Below are 26,760 nucleotides of genomic sequence, written 5' to 3' on the forward strand. Positions count from 1 at the left end.
TTGTTCTGGTTGAAGTACAATTCCCATTTAGCTTTCATAATTTAGTGGTTTCTGCTATATCAGAGCTATTTGAAATCTATCCCAAAAGGGTAATATAATATTGAAGGTGCACATAGGTCATTCAGAATAACTTCACACACACCCCTACTGTGTATTTCCAAGTCTAATTCTGTCACTAAACCCATACCTGTCACCCACGCCTAAATACTAGGCCTCAAATTTAAATCCCTCTAAATCTCTCGTTACCCACCGTTGTCCTGTTGTAGCTGGGAAAGTTATTTAGTGCCCGTCAAAGCACATTTTTTGTTCTGGGTTGAAGTACAATTCCCAATTTAGCAATTTCATAATTTAGTGGTTTCTGCTATATCAGAGCTATTTGAAATCTATCCCTAAAAGGGTATATAATATTGAAGGTGCACATAGGGTCATTCAGAATAACTTCACACACACCCGCTACTGTGTATTTCCAAGTCTAAGTCTGTCACTAAACCCATACCTGTCGACCCAGCGCCTAAATACTAGGCCTCAAATTTAAATCCCTCTAAATCTCTCGTTACCCACCGCTGTACTGTTGTTGCTGGGCAAGTATATTTAGTGTCCGTCAAAGCACATTTTTTGTTCTGGGTTGAAGTACAATTCCCAATTTAGCAATTTCATAATTTAGTGGTTTCTGCTATATCAGAGCTATTGAAATCTATCCCTAAAAAGGGTACTATATATGAAGGTGCACATAGGGTCATTCAGAATAACTTCACACACACCCGCTTACTGTGTATTTCCAAGTCTAATTCTGTCACTAATCCATACCTGTCACCCATCGCCTAAATACTAGGCCTCAAATTTATATCCCTCTAAATCTCCTCGTTACCACTGTGTCCTGTTGTAGCTGGGCAAGATTATTTAGTGTCCGTCAAAGCACATTTTTGTTCTGGGTTGAAGTACAATTCCCAATTTAGCAATTTCATAATTTAGTGGTTCCTGCTATATCAGAGCTATTTGAAATCTATCCCTAAAAAGGGTATATAATATTGAAGGTGCACATAGGGTCATTCAGAATAACTTCACACACACCCGCTACTGTGTATTTCCAAGTCTAATTCTGTCACTAAATCATACCGGTGACCCAGCGCCTAAATACTAGGCCTCAAATTTAATTCCCTCTAAATCTCTCGTTACCCACCGCTGTACTGTTGTTGCTGGGCAAGATATTTAGTGTCCGTCAAAGCACATTTTTTGTTCTGGGTTGAAGTACAATTCCCAATTTAGCAATTTCATAATTTAGTGGTTTCTGCTATATCAGAGCTATTTGAAATCTATCCCTAAAAAGGGTATATAATATTGAAGGTGCACATAGGGTCATTCAGAATAACTTCACACACACCCGCTACTGTGTATTTCCAAGTCTATTCTGTCACTAAACCCATACCTGTCACCCAGCGCCTAAATACTAGGCCTCAAATTTAAATCCCTCTAAATCTCTCGTTACCCACCGCTGTACTGTTGTTGCTGGGCAAGATATTTAGTGTCCGTCAAAGCACATTTTTTGTTCTGGGTTGAAGTACAATTCCCACTTTAGCAATTTCATAATTTAGTGGTTTCTGCTATATCAGAGCTATTTGAAATCTATCCCTAAAAGGGTATATAATATTGAAGGTGCACATAGGGTCATTCAGAATAACTTCACACACCCGCTTCTGTGCATTTCCAAGTCTAATTCTGTCACTAAATCCATACCGGTGACCCAGCGCCTAAATACTAGGCCTCAAATTTAATTCCCTCTAAATCTCTCGTTACCCACCGCTGTACTGTTGTTGCTGGGCAAGATATTTAGTGTCCGTCAAAGCACATTTTTTGTTCTGGGTTGAAGTACAATTCCCAATTTAGCAATTTCATAATTTAGTGGTTTCTGCTATATCAGAGCTATTTGAAATCTATCCCTAAAAGGGTATATAATATTGAAGGTGCACATAGGGTCATTCAGAATAACTTCACACACACCCGCTACTGTGTATTTCCAAGTCTAATTCTGTCACTAAATCCATACCGGTGACCCAGCGCCTAAATACTAGGCCTCAAATTTAATTCCCTCTAAATCTCTCGTTACCCACCGCTGTACTGTTGTTGCTGGGCAAGATATTTAGTGTCCGTCAAGCACATTTTTTGTTCTGGGTTGAAGTACAATTCCCAATTTAGCAATTTCATAATTTAGTGGTTTCTGCTATATCAGAGCTATTTGAAATCTATCCCTAAAAGGGTATATAATATTCAAGGTGCACATTGGGTCATTCAGAATAACTTCACACACACACGCTTCTGTGCATTTCCAAGTCTAATTCTGTCACTAAATCCATACCGGTCACCCAGCGCCTAAATACTAGGCCTCAAATTTATATCCCGCTGAATTTGAATACAATACATTGGGCCAAATAATATATTTGTTGTTGTGGTGAACCATAACAATGAGAAAAACATCTAGTAAGGGACGCGGACGTGGACATGGTCGTGGTGGTGTTAGTGGACCCTCTGGTGCTGGGAGAGGACGTGGCCGTTCTGCCACATCCACACGTCCTAGTGTACCAACTACCTCAGGTCCCAGTAGCCGCCAGAATTTACAGCGATATATGGTGGGGCCCAATGCCGTTCTAAGGATGGTAAGGCCTGAGCAGGTACAGGCATTAGTCAATTGGGTGGCCGACAGTGGATCCAGCACGTTCACATTATCTCCCACCCAGTCTTCTGCAGAAAGCGCACAGATGGCGCCTGAAAACCAACCCCATCAGTCTGTCACATCACCCCCATGCATACCAGGGAAACTGTCTCAGCCTCAAGTTATGCAGCAGTCTCTTATGCTGTTTGAAGACTCCGCTGGCAGGGTTTCCCAAGGGCATCCACCTAGCCCTTCCCCAGCGGTGAAAGACATAGAATGCACTGACGCACAACCACTTATGTTTCCTGATGATGAGGACATGGGAATACCACCTCAGCATGTCTCTGATGATGACGAAACACAGGTGCCAACTGCTGCGTCTTTCTGCAGTGTGCAGACTGAACAGGAGGTCAGGGATCAAGACTGGGTGGAAGACGATGCAGGGGACGATGAGGTCCTAGACCCCACATGGAATGAAGGTCGTGCCACTGACTTTCACAGTTCGGAGGAAGAGGCAGTGGTGAGACCGAGCCAACAGCGTAGCAAAGAGGGAGCAGTGGGCAAAAGCAGAACACCCGCCGCCAAGAGACTCCGCCTGCTACTGACCGCCGCCATCTGGGACCGAGCACCCCAAAGGCAGCTTCAAGGAGTTCCCTGGCATGGCACTTCTTCAAACAATGTGCTGACGACAAGACCCGAGTGGTTTGCACGCTGTGCCATCAGAGCCTGAAGCGAGGCATTAACGTTCTGAACCTGAGCACAACCTGCATGACCAGGCACCTGCATGCAAAGCATGAACTGCAGTGGAGTAAACACCTTAAAACCAAGGAAGTCACTCAGGCTCCCCCTGCTACCTCTTCTGCTGCTGCCGCCTCGGCCTATTCTGCTGCTGCCGCCTCGGCCTCTTCCTCCGCCTCTGGAGGAACGTTGGCACCTGCCGCCCAGCAAACAGGGGATGTACCACCAACACCACCACCACCACCTCCGTCACCAAGCGTCTCAACCATGTCACACGCCAGCGTTCAGCTCTCCATCTCACAAACATTTGATAGAAAGCGTAAATTCCCACCTAGCCACCCTCGATCCCTGGCCCTGAATGCCAGCATTTCTAAACTACTGGCCTATGAAATGCTGTCATTTAGGCTGGTGGACACAGACAGCTTCAAACAGCTCATGTCGCTTGCTGTCCCACAGTATGTTGTTCCCAGCCGGCACTACTTCTCCAAGAGAGCCGTGCCTTCCCTGCACAACCAAGTATCCCATAAAATCAAGTGTGCACTGCGCAACGCCATCTGTAGCAAGGTCCACCTAACCACAGATACGTGGACCAGTAAGCACGGCCAGGGACGCTATATCTCCCTAACTGCACACTGGGTAAATGTAGTGGCAGCTGGGCCCCAGGCGGAGAGCTGTTTGGCGCACGTCCTTCCGCCGCCAAGGATCGCAGGGCAACATTCTTTGCCTCCTGTTGCCACCTCCTCCTTCTCGGCTTCCTCCTCCTCTTCTTCCACCTGCTCATCCAGTCAGCCACACACCTTCACCACCAACTTCAGCACAGCCCGGGGTAAACGTCAGCAGGCCATTCTGAAACTCATATGTTTGGGGGACAGGCCCCACACCGCACAGGAGTTGTGGCGGGGTATAGAACAACAGACCGACGAGTGGTTGCTGCCGGTGAGCCTCAAGCCCGGCCTGGTGGTGTGTGATAATGGGCGAAATCTCGTTGCAGCTCTGGGACTAGCCAATTTGACGCACATCCCTTGCTTGGCGCATGTGCTGAATTTGGTGGTGCAGAAGTTCATTCACAACTACCCCGACATGTCAGAGCTGCTGCATAAAGTGCGGGCCGTCTGTTCGCGCTTCCGGCGTTCACATCCTGCTGCTGCTCGCCTGTCTGCGCTACAGCGTAACTTCGGCCTTCCCGCTCACCGCCTCATATGCGACGTGCCCACCAGGTGGAACTCCACCTTGCACATGCTGGACAGACTGTGCGAGCAGCAGCAGGCCATAGTGGAGTTTCAGCTGCAGCACGCACGGGTCAGTCGCACTACAGAACAGCACCACTTCACCACCAATGACTGGGCCTCCATGCGAGACCTGTGTGCCCTGTTGCGCTGTTTCGAGTACTCCACCAACATGGCCAGTGGCGATGACACCGTTATCAGCGTTACAATACCACTTCTATGTCTCCTTGAGAAAACACTTAGGGCGATGATGGAAGAGGAGGTGGCCCAGGAGGAGGAGGAGGAGGAGGAGGAAGAGGGGTCATTTTTAGCACTTTCAGGCCAGTCTCTTCGAAGTGACTCAGAGGGAGGTTTTTGGCAACAGCAGAGGCCAGGTACAAATGTGGCCAGCCAGGGCCCACTACTGGAGGACGAGGATGAGGAGGAGGTGGAGGAGGATGAGGATGAAGCATGGTCACAGCGGGGTGGCACCCAACGCAGCTCGGGGTCCATCACTGGTGCGTGGCTGGGGGGAAAGGCAGGACGATGACGATACGCCTCCCACAGAGGACAGCTTGTCCTTACCCCTGGGCAGCCTGGCACACATGAGCGACTACATGCTGCAGTGCCTGCGCAACGACAGCAGAGTTGCCCACATTTTAACCTGTGCGGACTACTGGGTTGCCACCCTGCTGGATCCACGCTACAAAGACAATGTGCCCACCTTACTTCCTGCACTGGAGCGTGATAGGAAGATGCGCGAGTACAAGCGCACGTTGGTAGACACGCTACTGAGAGCATTCCCAAATGTCACAGGGGAACAAGTGGAAGCCCAAGGCCAAGGCAGAGGAGGAGCAAGAGGTCGCCAAGGCAGCTGTGTCACGGCCAGCTCCTCTGAGGGCAGGGTTAGCATGGCAGAGATGTGGAAAACTTTTGTCAACACGCCACAGCTAACTGCACCACCACCTGATACGCAACGTGTTAGCAGGAGGCAACATTTCACTAACATGGTGGAACAGTACGTGTGCACACCCCTCCACGTACTGACTGATGGTTCGGCCCCATTCAACTTCTGGGTCTCTAAATTGTCCACGTGGCCAGAGCTAGCCTTTTATGCCTTGGAGGTGCTGGCCTGCCCGGCAGCCAGCGTTTTGTCTGAACGTGTATTCAGCACGGCAGGGGGCGTCATTACAGACAAACGCAGCCGCCTGTCTACAGCCAATGTGGACAAGCTGACGTTCATAAAAATGAACCAGGCATGGATCCCACAGGACCTGTCCGTCCCTTGTCCAGATTAGACATTAACTACCTCCCCATAACCATATATTATTGGACTCCAGGGCACTTCCTCATTCAATCCTATTTTTATTTTCATTTTACCATTATATTGCGAGGCTACCCAAAGTTGAATGAACCTCTCCTCTGCCTGTGTGCTAGGCCTAAATATATGCCAATGGACTGTTGCAGTGGTGGGTGACGTGAAGCCTCATTCTCTGCTATGACATGCAGACTGATTCTCTGCTGACATGAAGCCAGATCCTCTGTTACGGGAGCTCTCTCCTCTGCCTGGGTGCTGGGCCTAAATTTATGACAATTGACTGTTGCAGTGGTGGGTGACGTGAAGCCTGATTCTCTGCTATGATATGAAGACTGATTCTCTGCTGACATGAAGCCAGATTCTCTGTTACGGGACCTCTCTCCTCTGCCTGGGTGCTGGGCCTAAATTTATGACAATGGACTGTTGCAGTGGTGGCTGACGTGAAGCCTGATTCTCTGCTATGACATGCAGACTGATTCTCTGCTGTCATGAAGCCAGATTGTCTGTTACGGGACCTCTCTGCTCTGCCTGTGTGCTAGGCCTAAATATATGCCAATGGACTGTTGCAGTGGTGGGTGACGTGAAGCCTCATTCTCTGCTATGACATGCAGACTGATTCTCTGCTGACATGAAGCCAGATTGTCTGTTACGGGACCTCTCTGCTCTGCCTGTGTGCTAGGCCTAAATATATGCCAATGGACTGTTGCAGTGGTGGGTGACGTGAAGCCTCATTCTCTGCTATGACATGCAGACTGATTCTCTGCTGACATGAAGCCAGATCCTCTGTTACGGGAGCTCTCTCCTCTGCCTGGGTGCTGGGCCTAAATTTATGACAATTGACTGTTGCAGTGGTGGGTGACGTGAAGCCTGATTCTCTGCTATGATATGAAGACTGATTCTCTGCTGACATGAAGCCAGATTGTCTGTTACGGGACCTTTCTCCTCTGCCTGGGTTCTGGGCCTAAATTTATGAAAATTGACTCTTACAGTGGTGGGTGACGTGAAGCCTGATTCTCTGCTATGATATGAAGACTGATTCTCTGCTGACATGAAGCCAGATTCTCTGTTACGGGACCTCTCTCCTCTGCCTGGGTGCTGGGTAGTGTTGAGCGCGAATATTCGAAAAGCAAATTTTTTTCGCGAATATCGCAACTTCGCGATTTCGCGAATATTTCGAATATAGTGCTATATATTCGTAAAAACGAATATTCGTTTTTTGTTTCCCCCCCCCCCCCCCCCACAAAATTACAGTACACATATAATTGATTGTTTCCCAAAGGTCCAACAGCTCAGATCTTACTCACATTGCCTAGAAAGTGATTGAGGCGCGAATCTTCGTAAGGCGATTTTATTAGCGCACATGCGAATATCGGCACGTCCCAGAACAGAGGCAAAGGGCTTTGCATTCATACATTAGTGAATTGAGTTGCGAATCTTCGTAAGGCGATTTTATTAGCGCACATGCGAATATCTACACTTGTCCCAGAACAGAGGCAAAGGGCTTTGCAGTCATACATTAGTGATTGAATTGAGCTGCGAATCTTCGTAAGGCGATTTTATTAACGCAAATGCAAATATCTACACTTGTCCCCAGAACAGAGAGGCAAAGGCCTGTGCATTCATATAGTATAGCACCATATTCGCGAATACGTAGAACTTCGTAAAATTCGATTTACGAATATTCGTATTTTTTATTTTACTTTCCACCTTACAGATTACATTGATCTGTACTCTGTCAACTACTGTCATCACCCCCCACTGTATCTCGATTGATTCCCAAAAGTCTCACATTCCCTAGAAAGTGATTGAGGTGCGAATCTTCGTAAGGCGATTTTATTAGCGCACATGCGAATATCTACACTTGTCCCAGAACAGAGGCAAAGGGCATTGCATTCATACATTAGTGATTGAATTGAGTTGCGAATCTTCGTAAGGCGATTTCATTAGCGCACATGTGAATTTTGCATAGCATATGTATTATGCGATAATTCGAATTATCGCATATGCGAAATAATAACGAATTTGAATAATCGCGAATATTTTACGAATATTCTTTCGAATATTCACAAAATTTCGCGAATTCGAATATGGGACATGCCGCTCAACACTAGTGCTGGGCCTAAATTTATGACAATGGACTGTTGCAGTGGTGGGTGACGTGAAGCCTGATTCTCTGCTATGACATGCAGACTGATTCTCTGCTGACATGAAGCCAGATTGTCTGTTACGGGACCTCTCTCCTCTGCCTGGGTGCTGGGCCTAAATATATGCCAATGGACTGTTGCAGTGGTGGCTGACGTGAAGCCTCATTCTCTGCTATGACATGCAGACTAATTCTCTGCTGACATGAAGACAGATTCTCTGTTACGGGACCTCTCTCCTCTGCCTGGGTGCCGGGGCCTAAATATCTGAGAATGGACTGTTCCAGTGGTGGCTGACGTGAAGCCTCATTCTCTGCTATGACATGCAGACTAATTCTCTGCTGACATGAAGACAGATTCTCTGTTACGGGACCTCCCTCCTCTGCCTGGGTGCTGGGCCTAAATATATGCCAATGGACTGTTGCAGTGGTGGCTGACGTGAAGCCTCATTCTCTGCTATGACATGCAGACTAATTCTCTGCTGACATGAAGACAGATTCTCTGTTACGGGACCTCCCTCCTCTGCCTGGGTGCTGGGCCTAAATATATGCCAATGGACTGTTGCAGTGGTGGCTGACGTGAAGCCTCATTCTCTGCTATGACATGCAGACTGATTCTCTGCTGACATGAAGCCAGATTCTCTGTTACGGGACCTCTCTCCTCTGCCTGTGTGTGTGCTGGGCCTAAATATATGCCAATGGACTGTTGCAGTGGTGGCTGACGTGAAGCCTCATTCTCTGCTATGACATGCAGACTGATTCTCTGCTGACATGAAGCCAGATTCTCTGTTACGGGACCTCTCTCCTCTGCCTGTGTGTGTGCTGGGCCTAAATATATGCCAATGGACTGTTGCAGTGGTGGCTGACGTGAAGCCTCATTCTCTGCTATGACATGCAGACTAATTCTCTGCTGACATGAAGACAGATTCTCTGTTACGGGACCTCCCTCCTCTGCCTGGGTGCTGGGCCTAAATATATGCCAATGGACTGTTGCAGTGGTGGCTGACGTGAAGCCTCATTCTCTGCTATGACATGCAGACTGATTCTCTGCTGACATGAAGCCAGATTCTCTGTTACGGGACCTCTCTCCTCTGCCTGTGTGTGTGCTGGGCCTAAATATATGCCAATGGACTGTTGCAGTGGTGGCTGACGTGAAGCCTCATTCTCTGCTATGACATGCAGACTGATTCTCTGCTGACATGAAGCCAGATTGTCTGTTACGGGACCTCTCTCCTCTGCCTGTGTGTGTGCTGGGCCTAAATATATGCCAATGGACTGTTGCAGTGGTGGCTGACGTGAAGCCTCATTCTCTGCTATGACATGCAGACTAATTCTCTGCTGACATGAAGACAGATTCTCTGTTACGGGACCTCCCTCCTCTGCCTGGGTGCTGGGCCTAAATATATGCCAATGGACTGTTGCAGTGGTGGCTGACGTGAAGCCTCATTCTCTGCTATGACATGCAGACTAATTCTCTGCTGACATGAAGACAGATTCTCTGTTACGGGACCTCTCTCCTCTGCCTGGGTGCCGGGGCCTAAATATCTGAGAATGGACTGTTCCAGTGGTGGGTGACGGGAAGCCAGATTCTCTGCTATGGAACCTCTCTCCAATTGATTTTGGTTAATTTTTATTTATTTAATTTTTATTTTAATTCATTTCCCTATCCACATTTGTTTGCAGGGGATTTACCTACATGTTGCTGCCTTTTGCAGCCCTCTAGCTCTTTCCTGGGCTGTTTTACAGCCTTTTTAGTGCCGAAAAGTTCGGGTCCCCATTGACTTCAATGGGGTTCGGGTTCGGGACGAAGTTCGGATCGGGTTCGGATCCCGAACCCGAACATTTCCGGGATGTTCGGCCGAACTTCTCGAACCCGAACATCCAGGTGTTCGCTCAACTCTAATCATCAGTAGTTAAATCTCAGAAAACCTCTAAGTATTATGCAACTATATACAAGGTAAAATGATAATAAAGAAAAATTTGGAATTTAGAACCAAGAAAAACTGGGAAGATGAACGAAAACAGAAGGGTGGGATCTGTGTCTTCCAATGCATTTTATGATAAGTTAAAAAAAGAAAAAAAAACACAACAACTAATTTTCGGATTAATGACACTGGGGGACACAGTACTGTTAAACATCCTAGAACAGTCCCCAAGAGGAGGGGGAAGACAGCCAAGCAAACAACTAGAGCTTTGCTGCATGAAGAACCTTGCCACTCAGACTGGCATCGTCAGAGTCCAAGTAATAAATCTGGTAAAATTTGGAAAAGTATGAACAGAGGCCTAAGTGGCATCTTTGCAGACCTGTGATACTTAAGCCAGATGCTGAACTGCCCAGGAGGTTCTAACCACTCACATAGAATGAATGGTCACCTGAAAAGAAGTCTTTGGCCCTCAGCCAGGTAGACTTCCTTAACAGCCAACCGAATCCAATGGCAGATGGACACATTTGTCAGGAATGACAAAAAACAAAAACAAAAAAAAACAATGGAAGGGCTTCATCAGCGACAGATTCAGATAGCCCAGACAACATCAAGACTGTGAGGAGAGTGGTTAGAACAGAATAATGGAAGGACAATGTCTTCACAAATATGAAAGGGGGAAGAAAAGAGGGAACATGATGGCGGACTACCTTGTCTTTGTAAAGTCAACTGAGAGTACCTGCAAACAGAGATGATGGCTATTGATTGGGACAAAGCGAAGGACTTCCCTTCAAGGTTCAAAGACAGACTGGATTCATCAAGAACCAGATTGAGGTCTCAGAGCTCCACAGGTGGACAGAATGTCGACACACAGCAAGTCGCACCTTGAAGTAAGGTTTTCACCTGACAGTGAAAAGCTAAGGTCTTCTGCTAAAGAAAGAGAAGGCAAAGATCTGGGCCCTTTAGAAATGACAGACCAAAAGCCTTTTCAAGCCTGGACTGGAGAAAGTGTGATGGTAAATTCTAGACAACTGAAGCCAACATGCTTTAAGCATGGTCTGAATGATTGTCTCAGAGACACCACAAAACCTTAAGACCGCCACACCGTTAAACACATCAGTGGACACTTAGGGTGGAATAGCAGACTGGAGGAGGAGACCATCCCGTCCAGGACTTTTATACAAAAATGAAAAGGCCTGCAAAGGCAAGACACCCCAGACCGAACAGAGAAAATGTTATCCTGTGGAAGGAGAACCTTTCCCAGGCAAACGCCGAAGATCATAGTCAGGAATTCAATCCGCTGGCTGGTGGCAAGCATGATATTTCATAGTTCATAACCCACACAAAACAAAAGCTTAAGTTCCGAAACTGGAGAAAAGCTAAATAGTGATCTAAAGACTGGCAAGGTTGTCCTCCTTGGAGGGGGCCTTCTCCAGAAGATACTCAAGGTATAGGATCACAACACCTGCGCAGAGGGACATCAAGAGAGCTTCCATAAGAAGTTCAATGAGAACATTGTCGATGGACAACTGAAACCCACCCAATTCCAGGGACGCCACCACAAACCTCGGAAATTCCATACAAAAAACAGCAGACCCAGACGAACAGATTGAGGAACTTCAGTCCTAGAATGGGGCAGAGAGTCACCCTTCTTGGGGACCCTAAAGAGGTTGGTAGAGCCCTAGGGATGTGGACAATCACCCTTACATGTGAAGAGAGTGGAAGGCTTGAAAAAAAAAAAAAAAAGGCAGATGATTAGGACAGATAACGATGACAGGAGGAAGCTGCAAGAAAAAGGAAGAGAGAAGTCTATCTTGTATCTTATCCAAGCATCGTCCATGCCTGTAGGCCAAGACCTCTGAAAGGAGAGTGGCCAATCCCCCACCCAAGGGAGCAACTCGAGTAGGAGAATACCATGAAGCAAAAGAGGATTTGGCAGAGAGGGGTTAGGAACACTTAGGTTGGGCATACCAGGAAAGCTTGGACTTGGAGAGGGTGGACTAGGCAGCAACTGCAGGGCAGATAGCCAATCCAGTTGCTACAAAAGCAAACTGAGGGGAATTAATCTTCTTGGCAAAAAGGTCAGAGACGGAAGTGGCGTCATCCCAAAGAAATAGAAGCCTTTGCTGGGCGAGCAACCAGAGGGGAGACTGACCATTTGGAGATAGAATCTTCAGAAAAGTGGAAGGTAATCTCCAAACTCTTGAGAAGGGCAGCATGTGTTAACACTCCTCAGCTAGGCATGCATCAAGATCTGCACAGTTAAGAAAAACCAGAGTGGGGCACCAACTCAACTCCAGTTCTCAGGGCCCACCAGGGTCATGATTTGATAATATCCCACAGAATGAATACCTGTGTTAAGTCCTGATCCATTTACACTAACTGTATCACCTGCTCAATACTAAGGAAATTCTGGATTTATAGGACCTAGTACTGGACCTAGAACAGGCCCTGTCATGAGAGAACTCTGAGAAAAGCAGATGGGGTTGCAATCTAGGAGGGTAAGCGCTGCAAGGACTCCACTGTAGTTTGGGAGAGCTGGACAAGGTTGCCTATAGCCAGGGAGAGGGAGCAGTCCCAGTTAGGGGGAACCAATTCGTGAACGAGTCTGGGACATCCTGAGTGGGTTTGGGGGCAAGGCATTGAACGCAATTTCTTGCTGCAGAGCGAGCACGTAAAGTACGAGCCATACCCAGGTGAGCGCATTTCTTTGTGTGTCTGGAGGAACAGATGAGGGCAATGGATGGGGAAAAGGAGCCAGGGGGAGGATAGGGAGGGCATACTCACAATTCGGTATCTTTGGCGTCGCAGGGTCACCCATTCATAAAACAGACAAGACTGGGATTAATGGAATTCTACTGCAGATGCAGTAAGAGGGGAACTGTGTGACCGGTGAGGTACAGAAATATGCACTTATAGGTAGGTGCTACAAAAGTGGATACACACATTAATGATCCACCTGCCGCAGGATAAAACCCACAGACAGTGAAGAGAAAAAATAATAAGAAAAAACACACCAAAAAAAACATGTAGAGTCTGCCTCCTACAGACACTAGACAAACTGGTTAGCTTACTGTCTGTGGAGAGTGTACAGCACACCTGAGAAGTGCCAACACTTTTTGTTTAGTGTCAACCTCCTAATGGAAGCTGGGTATATACGGTACCCATGATGAGGTGTCTCCCAAAGTCAGTAAAGAGAAATACTGAATTGTGGTGCTCTTCCATTCTATTCAGACAGGACTCTGGGACCGTTCATTTTAGGGATCACCAGAGGTCCGAATAGTTAGTCCCCCACCAACTCCCTGTAATCTTATATTTATCTCATTTCCTATGGATAAATGATAAATAATTTTCAAAGAATAGCTGCTTTAAAGTTGGAAAGTCAATCCTGTCTTCTATATTATGTGCCCAACTAGAAAACCTGATATGCATCTGCAGAACTCTTTGTGAGCAATAATTTCTGAAGCACCTGCAACCACAAAATGGACCTAAAGTAACAGTGATTTCTTTTGAAATATTCTGACTAAAATACTATGGAATTAATACAGTAAAATCAAATGCAAGATTTTTTGGGACTGAAAAAAAGCCTAGTGATTTTAAGAAAAAAGATAAGATGCATGCAACATACCCTGCTAAAATAACACCAGGCGGCTTGTTGTCTTGCTCTCGTGTCCCAGTTGATCCGTGGCCAGAGTGCGATGACTTGTGTTTCTTCCTGCTTGTCTTGTCTGTGGAGCTAGTCTGTCGCTTTCCTTTGCTTTTTGTTTTCTGGACTGCTGAGGAACTTCCTCTCTGTGGACCAGAAGATGAATTCATTGCTTTGCCCTCAGCGTCAGATAGTAACTGGTGAGTTGGTGATCTGTGATCTGAACTACCAGCGTCTGGTAGGAGTGGGGGTCTGTTGCTGAGCAGTCTGTTCATGTGATGAGAAATTGGGAAAGGACAGTCCTGGTCATTCACTGTATGGGCAAGAGTCATTCCAACAGACTGAGAGGTGGGCACAACACATATGCTAGAAGTTGTTCCCAACGTAGCTGCAGTAGGACTCGAAGAAAAAATCCCAGGTCCAGAAGGAAGTGCCACATGGTTATCTTGAATGCCCAATCCCTGTGGGCTTGTCTTTATTAGAAAGTTGCCAATAGAACTAAGTTCTGAAGGACCCAAAATGCCTTGACTAGTAAGAGTCACGTGACCACTTACAGGAGGAGTAGCCGTTGTCTGCATGGACACAACATTTAGGACGGAAGAACCGGTAGCAATCGCTGGCACTTGACTAGTGAGATGTCCATGATCCAAGCCAATAACACTGGTAGTCCCTACAGAGTTGGACGCTCCCAAATTCTGCGGAAGCAAGGGCGTCTGGTCAAAGTACATGACCCCAGACTTGGATCGTTTAATGATATTTGGAATACTGCGGTGGGGGGCAGCACTTCCTAGGCTGCCTAAGTCAATCAAGCTTGGGTGGTTTGGTAAACTTCCAGCAAGTTGTGGGGCAGTAAAGTTAATTAGTGTCATATTTGATACAACTTCAGGAGGATGCCTTAAAGCAGGTGCAACAGAAGGCGCCAGTTTTTTGTTTTTCTTGTTGTGTAGACGTGAGATCTGCCTTTTCTTACCCATGCCAGATGTCTGAGGATTAGATGCACTACTCAAATCTGACCTTTGTCCCGTTTCTGACACTAGGAGTTGTGGTTCAGCTGTTTGTTGTACCCCAATAAGGAGACCTGGAGGCTGGTTAGTGAGACCCGGCAAGAAAGCAGCCTGGGGGGTTGTTGGAAAGGGTTGAAGGTGTGGGTGGTGGGATATTGGTAAGAGCCCCTTGCTGGCAGATGGAAAAGGTGAGGTTAGAGTAGGATTGAGTGTGGTGGCTAATGTAAGTCCTGCTCCCATAGAACTTAGCACTGGTACATCCCCATCCATACGACCTGAGCCAGAAGGTATAGGTTGTGTCAGCTGTATTTTTTGTGTAACGCCATTGGGCAATGTCTGTAGGACATAAAGAGGCTGCATGTTCTGATTGACCACAACTACCTTTTCAGTCGTAGATTTGAGGTGAGGGGATGTGCTCTGTATGGCAGCGTTCTGCATTTGTGAAGGACCAGGGCTCTCTGTGGTGCTTGGGATATATTTTTGGTTTTGAATTGGCACCGTGGGAGACACTGGCACTTGCAAATTTGGTGTACTACTATTTCTTGTTAGCTCTTGACCCGATCCATGGTCTACCTGTCCACAGGAAGGGCTAGAAATGTGCTCAGCTTCCATGTGCCCTGTAATAAATCGATCAGGAGTCATGTGCCTTTCTGGCGTTCGATCAACACTTTGAACCAACAGGTCTGAATCTCCCTCACCAGATGTCACAGGCTTTTCGGTAACTGATACTCTTTTTTCACCAGTGTCTGAAGTTGGTAAAGATAAAAGGGAACGGTCACTGGGTGCAGACATCTGGGAATCTGGGATCACGCCAAGCCTACTATGATTCTGACTTGGAAGAGATGGGCTGCGAGTGGTCAAAACGGAAAGATCAGAAGGCAGCTCAAGTGGAAGTTCAAACTGCTCTTCGGCAGACATACTAGAAGGAACAGTACCATCCCCTGGATCGGATGACGGAAGCTGCTGTGAGAATACCTCAAATAACCCCATATCTTTACCACGGTTAGTATCCAGCCCCAAACCGTCCCCCAATGTAAGCAGCTCCGATGAAGAGGACTCAGGGCTTTCTCCTAGTGCTTGCATGGCTGGGGTATTCTTTAATACAAAGTCCATAATGTCTATAGGAAGGATGTTCCCACAATCGTCACTGTTGTTATTGTCAGAGTCAGACTTTAGCAGCTCAGTGTTAAAGGAATCCAGCAGTGTTTTATCAGCTCCGCCATGACTTCGCCGTGGATTGTCTAAGCTGAGTTGAGTCTCCAGTGAGTCTTGCTTCACTGGATGACAGCTTTCAATTTTGGTATCTGAGCCCTTGCTGCCTTTTCCTGTATGGGATTTTTCCAACGGTTCATTTGATGCAACCAATTTTTCAGCTCCATTTTGTTTACTGCTTCTCTTTCCTGTGTGTCCAGATTTTCCAGTGGTGGTAGTGATGCTTGCATCGCTTTCTGTGCCGTCATCTACTCCATCAAGTTGGGGGATTCTGTGAAGATTTCGGTCATCATCTCTAAACAGGTTGCGTACACCTAGTCTGTCATCCGTAGCAGCAGATACTACCGTTCTAGAAAAGTTATAATAATACAAGTCATCATCTTCAGAAGAACTGAGGTCATCTGCACCATCTACTTGACCCTCAGCTGATCTTTTTCCTCGTTTCTTTCCTGGAGTGCTGCTGCAAAAGGGGAGATCCTCCTCACCGTAGGAACGTACACCGTACAGAGGCGTTAATCCAAAGAACATATTAGAACGTGCTCTGGCACTTCTCCTTGGATATCGTCTTTTGTACGAGCTATCTTCCTGAGCTTTGCTTCCATCTTGGAGAAGTACACTGGAGTCCTGAGCAGGGTAAGCATTGGCAGCTTGTGGCTCGGAGTCTGTGTTTGGGCTTCTGTGGTTGGTGACACTATCATCAGTATCTTCAGGACTGTCTTGCAATTTAGTTACCTCAGTCAGCTCAGGGGGTGACCCTGTTTGTTGGTCCATCTTTATGTCACTTGTGTTTTCTGCCGCCATTTTTGGCTTTATTGCTTTACATGGGCTCACCATAGATGCATCAACCATTGGACTTTCAGTGCTGGAGGCAGACTTATCTACGTTTCTGCCTTGACTATGCATTTTAAAACATCCAGTATCTGAAATTAGATGATTGCCGTTAGTGTCTACTTGGCTTCTGCATTCTCCAGATACATGATCATTGTCAGTAGTTGTGGATTTACTGGAATGTTTTTCCTTCGAGCTCTCCATTATCTGATTCTTTGACTTTGGCCGCCTTTCTTTGGTCACTGTAACACCATGATTACCCAAAGGTAAATGGGTTTCTTGGGTGTTCTCAGAGGATAGAGTTCTCTCAGCCTGAATGGTATCCACATTTGGATCATTTTCTCTCTTTATTGCCCTTTGGTGCTGATGACAAGCATTGGCCTTGGAGCCATCTTTCACAGAGCCAGCTCTGCTTGTGCTAGAATCAGGATTTGAGATGCCCTGTGGCTGAGTAGGTACCTTAGTGCTAGCTTGATTAGCAGCAAAATCAGAAGACCTCAGACTTAAAGATTTCATTTTATCAGTTTTGGGAATTTTTGATACCATTTCAAGTGAGCCAGCTCTCCTGGTTTCTAATGGTTTATCCACTTTTGCCCCTGCAATTCTGTGCCCATTGCTGGAAAGGCAGCTACTCTGATTCACGGAATTTGAATGGATGCCTCCTGAATCTATGTTGGTAGACCTGTGATCTGCTAGTGCGGCTGTTGTGTCCGGTTGTGATACAGTAAGTCTGGAGCCCTCAGCATGGGAAGGAGAAACCACACATTGCTTTGGAGGCTGTGGAGATATGGAAGAGGAACTATGCCTGCGTGAACCTATGCTACGAAGCCCAGAGGAGAGGACAGGATCTCCAACAGTCACAATTTCATGTGCAACTGGACTACCTGAAAATAAAAATGAAGAACATTAGCAAGAACATAGGAATGTCTTACAGAGAAAAAAAATCAAAGTCAATAATACATCAGGCAGTGTTTGCATTTGTGCTCCCTTCACTGACACTGTAAGGTCACATCAACTTTATATTATTTCCAAGTTCCTAAAGAAAGGTGCTATCTGGTAGGTACACAGCCCTGCAAACCAAAACACTGACCTGGATTAGCTTAAAGTTTTTAAAAATGGAAGGGTTTCAGTTTTTCCATTCCAACTTATTTCAAGCACTTACACGTATCAGTCGTGTAACATTATGTAATAACTGGGGTCTTTATTGAAATTGTTCCTTAAAGGGGTTTTCAGAAATAATAATACTGATGACCTATCCTTTTTAAATCTATGGACACTCATCAGTATAAAAAAAAATATGATAGATATCAATGACCTATCCTGAGGATAGGTCATTAATATATCTTTCTAATTGATGGGTGTCCGATTGCAGAGTCCTTTTCAATGTTAACCTCCACACTTGAATGGGAGAGGAAGATGTAATTACACTGCGCCACAGCTACAAGGGAGGCTAGGTCAACAACCCCTTCAAGCTGTATGGCCTAAAAATGGGGGTGGAAGTCCAGTCAAATTCAGCAAGGCAGAGCATGCAGATCCACTCAGTTCTGTCCTATTAAAGCAAGCCCCTAAAACTAATGACACAAAAGCACCCACAATGTTGGGCCTTCATTCCATACTACAGGCGAAGCACTCCAAAGACACGTCTAAAACCACCACATATGTCCTATGTGATGCATCCTTTTTGGGTGTCATAGTCCTCAACTGTTAAGAGCATATTGCAAGTTCCTCTCCTCTCCAGATGATAGAAATCTGTCGGGCCAGATGTAGTTATTATCGGTGCATGCTATAATGCTCCACCTAAAGTGACACCACGGCTTGCATTGTACAGTTTACACTGGTTACTGTCAAATGTGCACCCAGAAGCAGGGGGATCCCTAAAAAACAGACACAGCCAGAAATAACACCCCAACAGGATTCCTCCTCTACCATTTCTAATGGCAGTTAGAATCTCTCTATAACACTGCACACCTACCTCCCCATTTAGGATGGTACCTAGTAAACATAAAATGGTGGAAGAGCCAGCTGATTCGCAATCATCCTCTGCTTACAAGGATGAAAACATTTTGGACCGCTATCTACAGTAATACATGAGTAATGCTGTGGATATAGATATAAAAAGGTAAAATCACTAATTTTCTATTTTCCTACAGGAAGGCCTTTGTCTAGGATTCATCCTAAGCTCACTCAAAGGCCAGTTATTGTCCATTTCCATCTCCTTCAATGCCCTTTGGCTTACATTTTGGCAGTACGAACATCTACCCAGGGAGTTACATGACTGGTACCTCCATACCGTCAGCCTACCCCTCTTTGGGACCTCACTTTAGTTATGGACACTCTGCAGCTGTCCCCTTTGAAGCCCTCAGGGAGATTCTTCTCAGCCTTCTCTATTGGCAAGTCGCCTTTCTTGTGGCCATCATATGCATACTGCGAGTGTCTGAGCTCGCAGGGCTCTCAACTAAGCCTCCTTTTCTAATTATGCATTTCTGCCAAAGGTGGTCTCCTGACTCTCCTCGTTACATCTGAACGAGTAGATGGTCCTCTCTTCTGTCTGTCAAACCCCAGCCAACCTCAAATTTTTAAAAAATGTGGTTAAAAGTAAAAAAAAAAAAAAAAAAAAAAAAAAAAAAAAAAAAATTATAGTAAGCCTCAAACTGTTCAAAACTGTAAAACTGTTCAAAACTGTAAAAAAAAGTTTTTCAAAAGTTCTTCTAAAATAAAGCAAACCTATGGAAGGATCTATCTGATAACATTTTTGTATAGTATGTATATATGTGACATATTGCAGTTAAAAATAGGGAAAAATGCATTTAAAAACTAATTTCACCAATTTTTGTGTTGTAGTAAATATATGCAAATTGAATATGTCTAATTGTACCACCTAAATAAAGAACAATATATGAGGGGAACAATGTCAGAATTGGATGTGCAAAGTCACACATTGTAGATTTATAAAATCTGGCTTGGTTGCTGTACTTGCACTGTGTCCCCTGCGTGGGATTTATCCTGGAATTGCTACTTCTCTACTTGTACTGATGTAACATGCCTTTCTTGTTAAACTTCAATAAAACGAGTTAAAAAAAAAATAATCTGGCTTGGTCATTAAAGGCCTTTTCAGGTGTGGTGATTAAAGCGTTAAACGGCTATCCAGGTCTACTAGGTAATGCTTTCCAGTAGTTTTGCAGGGTGAAAAGTGCAGCTAGATTCTCTTTACTTTAGCCAATATGAAAGTATGGAGACTACACAAAAGTTAGTAATATATGCGTACAATAAGGTCTGCATAGATTTCTAACCACTCCCCTTGTCAAGCAAAGCATTTGCCTTTGACTGCATGGAGCTCCCACCTTGAAATGTTCTCTAATGGAAGGATCATATGACCTCGTCTTGAGTCACAGTAAAGAAAAAAAAAAAAAAAAAAAAAAAAAAAAGGGGAAATACCTGCTGATGGAAGTGGACGTGGTCCAGGAAAACGCTGATTAGAAGAGTATCTGTGTGTGCGGACCCTACCCACACCAGACGGTCGGGAAGTGGCCCAGGTGCTGGAAGCTGAAGAAAGTGGTTCTGGAGAAGGAAGGCTAATTGTATCTACAGGCCTTATTCTCTGTGCACTTGGTTCTTAAAGGGACACAAAAGAAAATGAAATTATTTTACTGTACATTTGTCAATCAAAGTAGTCAGAAAAGGAAAAACAAAAATGGTTGATTAAAGGGAACCTGTCATCAACTTTATGCTGACCTCACTGAGGGAAGCATAAATTAGTGACAGAAATGCTGATTTCAGTGCGGTGTCACTCATGAGCTAAAAGTGGTTGCCGAGAACCAACATCACAATCATTGCAGACTGGGCCTGGAAAAGAGTCACGGCCACCTGAGAAGAGTCCTGGTTATACATAATCTCCTGCTCTCTCACCCATCTGCTGATGATTGGCAGTTCTCTGCTAGATAGAAAAGGAGAAAACTCGGTAGAAGACTGTCAGTCATCAGCAGGTGGGCAGGAGAACAGGACTTCATGAATAACCAGGACTCTTCTCAGGTGGCCATGACTCTTTTACCGGCCCAGTCTGTAATGATTGTGATGTTGGTTCTCGGCAATCACTTACTTTTAACTTATAAATGACAGACTGCTGAAATCAACTCACCTGTCTCTACTTTATGATGCCGTTAGTATGTGCACCATAAAGTTGATGACAGGTTCCCTTTAAATGCTGCCAGAGTTCAGCTCTGAAGCTGCCATGGTTGTGAATACAGTTGCGTTCTATCATACAGGCTCCAACCAAATCTGCAAAGGGGTTGCTAGGATATGCCACCAATATCTCAGATGAGACAACTCCTTGCATTTCCATGCAACGCCACCACATTGGTCTGTGTAATGCAGGACATGACAGGTCCTCCAGAGTGAGATGATATTTTTGGGCGCTCTCCTCTCTGGCCAAGAGAAGTGGATCCTGTAAAGTTGACCCCCACCCCCACTATTAACTCAGAATTACCCAATAGGGCATTTGAAAATGTGTTTTCGAAACTGGGCGACCCCTTTAACCCCCCACCACTCTTCTTACAGCATAGGGCTACACGGCAACATGTGTTGTGTGACAAAAAGGGTACAACTACACTGCAACATTTTTGTAATAATAGTCAATTGTGTCACACTGACGCGACAGACGCACAGAAATCCAACTTGAATGGATTTTTTTAAAACTGTCGTGTCGCAGTATAACACCATTGACTACCATTATAAAAAACGTCGCTGTGTAGCCCTAGTCTAAGGCCTCTTTCACACGTCAGTTTGATTGGTGATTTCCATCAGTGATTGGGAGCCAAAACCGGGTGCGGGTCAACTATATAGAATAGGTGCAGATCTTTCTCTTATACCTTGTCTCTGTGTAGGATTCACTGCTGGTTTTGGCTCACAATCACAGATAGAAACCACTGACCAAAAGCTGACCATGTGAAAAAGGACCAACATTCGCCATCATCCCTCAGTCATCTCCATTCCTTTGATTATTTTTTATTACCAAGTAGGATTCCCATACTGAAGTCCTGCAAATAAACATCTTCACTAAGTGTGAAATAACTAGATTTTTGTACTAACTGTAAAATCTGTTTCTCTTCGTTGTGTGAGCTCCTCCCTCCAGCTATACCCTTCCTACAGGGACTAAGCTAAAACAGTTTGTACAAAAGCAGTAGGAGAAGCAAAAGAAAAAAACGTTACAGAGTAGTCCCAGGGGTGGGCTAAAACGAAGAAGCCCTCCGGCCAATCAGAGAACCGCCGTCTGCAAAATTCTACGCCCCAGAGAAGCGGCAGAAGCTGCAAAAAAGAGTGCACTCCTCTGACCAATGGCTTAGAATATTCCAACTAGCTCATAAGTCTTCCATTGCCAGTAAGTATCAAGAGGCTAGTTACAAAATACTGTCACGGTGGTACTATGCTCCGACACGTCTCCAAAGGATGATTCCGACAGCGTCCCCTCTGTGCTGGCGTTGTGAATCGTCTCAGGGTTCGCTTCTACATATTTTCTGGCAATGTGACAAAATCAGGCCCTTTTGGGACTCAATTTACAGGGCTTTATCGTCCATTTTCCCTTTCACTATTCCGAATTCGCCAGGTTTTTTCTTACTGCTCCACTCGGATCTGCCCATGAGCTTACTCAGACGCTCCTGTTTGCGTCATATGGTCATTGCGGCTAGGTCTTGCGTCCCGATGAAGTGGAAATCCTCTGTTCCACCATCCACTGAAATGTGGATTCAAAAAGTGGAGGAGATCCGGAGAATGGAGGAACTAATGGCATCCTTGAAGTGCAACAACAAGACTTTTGTTACGACTTGGACCCCCTGGTTCACCTTCCAAGATTCAACAGAGTATCAGTCTTTGCTTACCTGAGCTGTCCCTTACGCTTCACTTGTCTGTTCAGTCTTCCTTCACTGGATTTGTTCCCCTCCCCCCCCTTATGTGATGTGTCTTTTCCTTTTGTCAGTCTTATTGCTGTTATTGGTATCTTGATAAGAATACCTCGCGATTAGCTACTTTTAGAGAGTAGTTTTTCTTATGTCTGCCATGTCCTTTATTGTTTTGTTTGGTCGCTATCATGGTTATCATATGCTATGTATATTCAGATTCAATTGTCAGAATATCAATATGTTACTCATGTTAGTATGTCGGACTGGTTTCGGCTGTGCCATTTTGTGATATGTGAATTAACATGTTACAAGCTTTATTATACTCTTGAAACTTATAAAGAATAAAAAAAAAAAGAGTGCACTCTGTAAAACTTGGAAAAGGTGTTTAAAGACAACCAGCTAGCCGCCTTGCATACCTGAAGGGCCGAAGCCCCATGATGCACCACCCTAGAGGCCCCCACTGCCCGAGCAGAATGAGCAGTCACCCGGAAGGGCGGGGCCCAGTCACTGACTCTGTACGCTTCCACAATGGCCAAACAAATCGATCTGGAAATTTAAACTTTGGACGCAGGCAGCCCTCGTCTCGGTCCCTCTGGAATAATGAATAGAGAATCCGTCCGTCTGAAAGCGGATGTCTGAGACAGATCGATGCGAATGGCCAGAACCAAATCCAGAGTGTGGAGCGAATGTTCACGAGGATGAGACGGGGCAGGACAAAAGGAAGGGAGAAAGATCTCTTCATTGAGATTAAATGCCGACACGACCTTCGGAAGGAAGGAGTGTGCAAGCCGAAGGGCCACTTTGTCCTGGTGAAGGATAAGAAAGAGAGACAGACAGGAAAGAGTCGCTAGCTCCGACACCCTACGGATGGAAGTGATTGCCACCAAAAAGGCCACCTTGTAGGACAGGAAGAGAAGGGACACCTGCTGCAAAGGTTCAAACTGAGAGGACTGGAGAGCGCTGAGCACCAGATTAAGATCCCACGGATTCAACGGAGAACGGTAAGGGGGCGCAGAGTGCGCAACCCCCTGCAAGAAGGTCCGAACCGCAAAAAGTGAAGCCAGGTTTCGTTGAAAAAGAATGGAAAGGGCCGAAACTTGCCCTTTGAGGGAACTGATAGCCAGCCCCAAGTCCATGCTCGACTGCAGGAAGGACAAGATACGAGGCAACGATAACAGAATGGGAGACAACTGGTGGCGGTCACACCAACTAAAGTAAGATTTCCAGGTCCGGTGATAGATCCGGGAAGACTATGGTTTCCTAGCCCCAATCATGGTCTGGACAACAGCATCCGAGAAACCCCGATCCCTTAGTACGGCGGCTTTAACAGCCATGCCGTTAAATGTAGCGAACCTAAATTCGGGTAGAAGATCGGTCCCTGCGACAAGAGGTCCTCTCGAAGGGGAAGACGTCAGGGTTTATCGGCAAGGAGGGAGACTAGGGATGAGTGCCATACTCTGCATGGCCACGAGAATGACGCGCAGACCTTCGGACCAGATTGAGTGGAATGAGCGGAAGAGGAGGGAACTCGTAAGGAAACGTGAACTGCATCGCTCGCAGATAGTGAGAAAGACCTGTGGATGCAGAGCCCATTCGCCGGGATAGAGTCTCTCTCAGCTGAAAAAGTTGGCGATCCAGTTGTCGATGCCAGGGATATGAACTGCGGACAGAGCTGGAACATGGCTCTGCCCAGGAGAGGATGAATGCTGCTTCCGACATGGCTACAGGGCTCCAGGTGCCACCCTGGTAGTTTAGATACGCGACTGCCGTGTAATTATCTGATTGAACACGAACTGAACACCGCCGGAGACGGTCTGTCCTATGAACCAGAGAAAGACAAATCGCCCGCAATTCCAGAATATTGATTGGAAGTTGGCGTTCCTCGCGGGATTGTCCAGAACTCCCCCCAGCCCCAGAGACTGGTGTCCGTTGTCAACACTGTCCAGCGGAAGGGAAGGAAGGAGCGGTCCAACAACAGCATCGGAGACACCAACCACCACCGAAGGTCTCGGCACATCGGGGCAGGGAGGCTGGGGAATGGTCCCAAATTGACAGAATGCACAGCTGAAGAGCACCGGTATGGAACTGAGCATAGGGCACTGCTTCGAAGGAAGAGACCATGTGGCCCAGAGCCCTCATGCACTGGCGAATGGGAAGAGGCTGAGTCCGCAACAAAGGGAGGATATGACGACGGAGAGTTTGTCCGGGGGCAAGAAAATCTTGGCCCGATCTGGAGGTTCAAAACCCATCCGAAGCGTTCCAGGGTGTCGTGGACGATGCACAGGCTGTCCGCCGTTGCCTGGAATGACAGACCCTTGATCAGGATATCATCAAAGTACGGAATCGCCACTATCCTCCTGGTATGAAGCAGAGCCATGACTGAGGCCAGAATCTTGGTAAAGACTCTGGGAGCTGTGGAAAGACCGAACGGAAGGGCCACAAACTGGTAATGAAAAGGTCCCACTGCGAACTGAAGATATTTCTGGTGACCGACGCAGAGGGGAACATGGAGGTAGGCGTCCTTGATGTCTATCGAGGACAGGTATTCCCCCGGGTCCATGGATGCAATGACCGAACGCAGGGACTCCATTTGGAAGCGGTGGAGCCGAATGAATCGTTTGAGGGCTTTGAGGTCTAGGATGGGACGGACCGTACCCTCCTTCTGGGGGACTACAAAGAAATTGGAGTAGAATCTGCAAAAATGGTCTTGAGGTGGAACTGGGACAGTCACACAGAAGACACTCGTCATGCAGAGGAAGACTTGGAGCCCTGCTGGCGAGGACACCAGGGAGGGCAAGGCTTGAAAGATGGTTTGCGCTTCTGCTCTGGGGCAGATTTGTTATTTGGCCGCTTCAGGCTAGAGGAACTGCAAAAGGGCTGAAAAAATAGGTTTGCACTTTTAAGATCTGTTGAAGCCCGTCCTGCTCTGTGGCAAATGGGTGCTTTTACCACCTGTAGCAGAGATGATCTCATCCAGATGCTTGCCAAAAAGTCTGCTACCTGCAAAGGGGAGGGACGTGAAGGCCTGTTTAGAAGCATTATCGACCACCCAGCAAGATAGCCACAGGGTACGGCGAATAGCCACCAAAAGGGCCAAAGAGCAGGCCAAAAGCCTGACCGCGTCCAGAGAGACCTCACAGAAGTAAGAGCTGGCATGGGAAAGTTGCACTGCAATATCTAAAAGTTCCTCCGGGGAGTCCCCAGAGACGAGGCCCAGACGTAGCTTGTTTGCCCACTCGGTCATACCCTTGTCGAAGCAAAAACCGGCGCAGGGCAAAGGATTCCAATTTCTTATCCCTTGGGTCAGAGAAGGAAGCCCCATCCGCCATAGGCAAGGTGGTATTCTTAGCCAGGCGGGATACCGGAGGGTCAACAATAGGAGAGGACGACCACCTCTTTGTCAAATCCTCTGGAAAGGGATATAAGACATCAAGCGTTTTGGTAAAGCAAAACGCCTGTCAGGGAAGTTCCATTCCTTGCAAAGGGAGGAATCAAACCCCGAATGGTTGGGGAACATTTGGCAAACGATGGGATCGCCTGAAGGAAAAACCAGAACCGGCAGAGGAGCTAGCAGGGTCCTCAACCTGTAAGGTTTCTATAACCGCTGCGATGAGATTGTCTACTATAGCGGACAGTTTGGAAGACTGTAAGACAAAGTCAGCGTCTGGTAAACTTTTCCTCAGAACACGCCTTTCTAATAAGGACACGTCAAAGCGAGACTCCCTAAGAGGTGGCGGGGAAGTGGATGAAACTGGAGACGCAGACACCCTTTGAGGAGAGGGTGGTCTGGCCCGTTTTGCAGGACGGCCATGATAGGGGGCAGCAGAGGGGTGCCCAGAGTCTGACTGGTCAGAGGGTGGCAGCGCAGCTAAACGCCCTGGCATGTCCCTAATAGCCCTGTTGGAATGGGAAACGTGCCGCACCATCTTAGACAGAGAGCGCACCCACTCCGGCTCTACCATGGGCTGGGCAGGAGGAATGATTAGGACAGGGTCAAAGCCACTTGGTGGTGGAGCAGAGGGGGTCCGACTGACCGGATGGGAATTTTGAGCGACAAGAAGCACATGCAAAACATTACACGGAAGTGACTGCTGGCTTAGGGGCCTGGGATCTGGGTTCAGACATAGTGAGTACCTGTGATGAAAGGAAGAGGGGTAAGCTAGACCCTGTAGGAAGGAGGGGAAAGTTTACCCGGCCTGTGCCCCTTAC

At 46.6% G+C, this 26,760-nt stretch overlaps 1 protein-coding gene across 1 annotated transcript in view; it reads right to left on the minus strand.

Moving 5' to 3' along the window:
* The window catches only part of KMT2A (lysine methyltransferase 2A), an 87,457-nt gene that overhangs the window by 9,695 nt on the left and 51,002 nt on the right, over nt 1-26,760 (minus strand). Inside the window, exons 26-28 of the mRNA XM_044291275.1 lie at nt 20,096-20,272; nt 13,599-17,544; nt 11,942-12,008 (exon numbers count right to left, since the gene is read on the minus strand). Of these exons, the coding sequence (XP_044147210.1) occupies nt 11,942-12,008; nt 13,599-17,544; nt 20,096-20,272 (4,190 nt within the window). The remainder of the gene's footprint in view (nt 1-11,941; nt 12,009-13,598; nt 17,545-20,095; nt 20,273-26,760) is intronic.

Source organism: Bufo gargarizans, chromosome 4, assembly GCF_014858855.1.
Source record: "Bufo gargarizans isolate SCDJY-AF-19 chromosome 4, ASM1485885v1, whole genome shotgun sequence".
Lineage (NCBI taxonomy): Eukaryota > Metazoa > Chordata > Amphibia > Anura > Bufonidae > Bufo > Bufo gargarizans.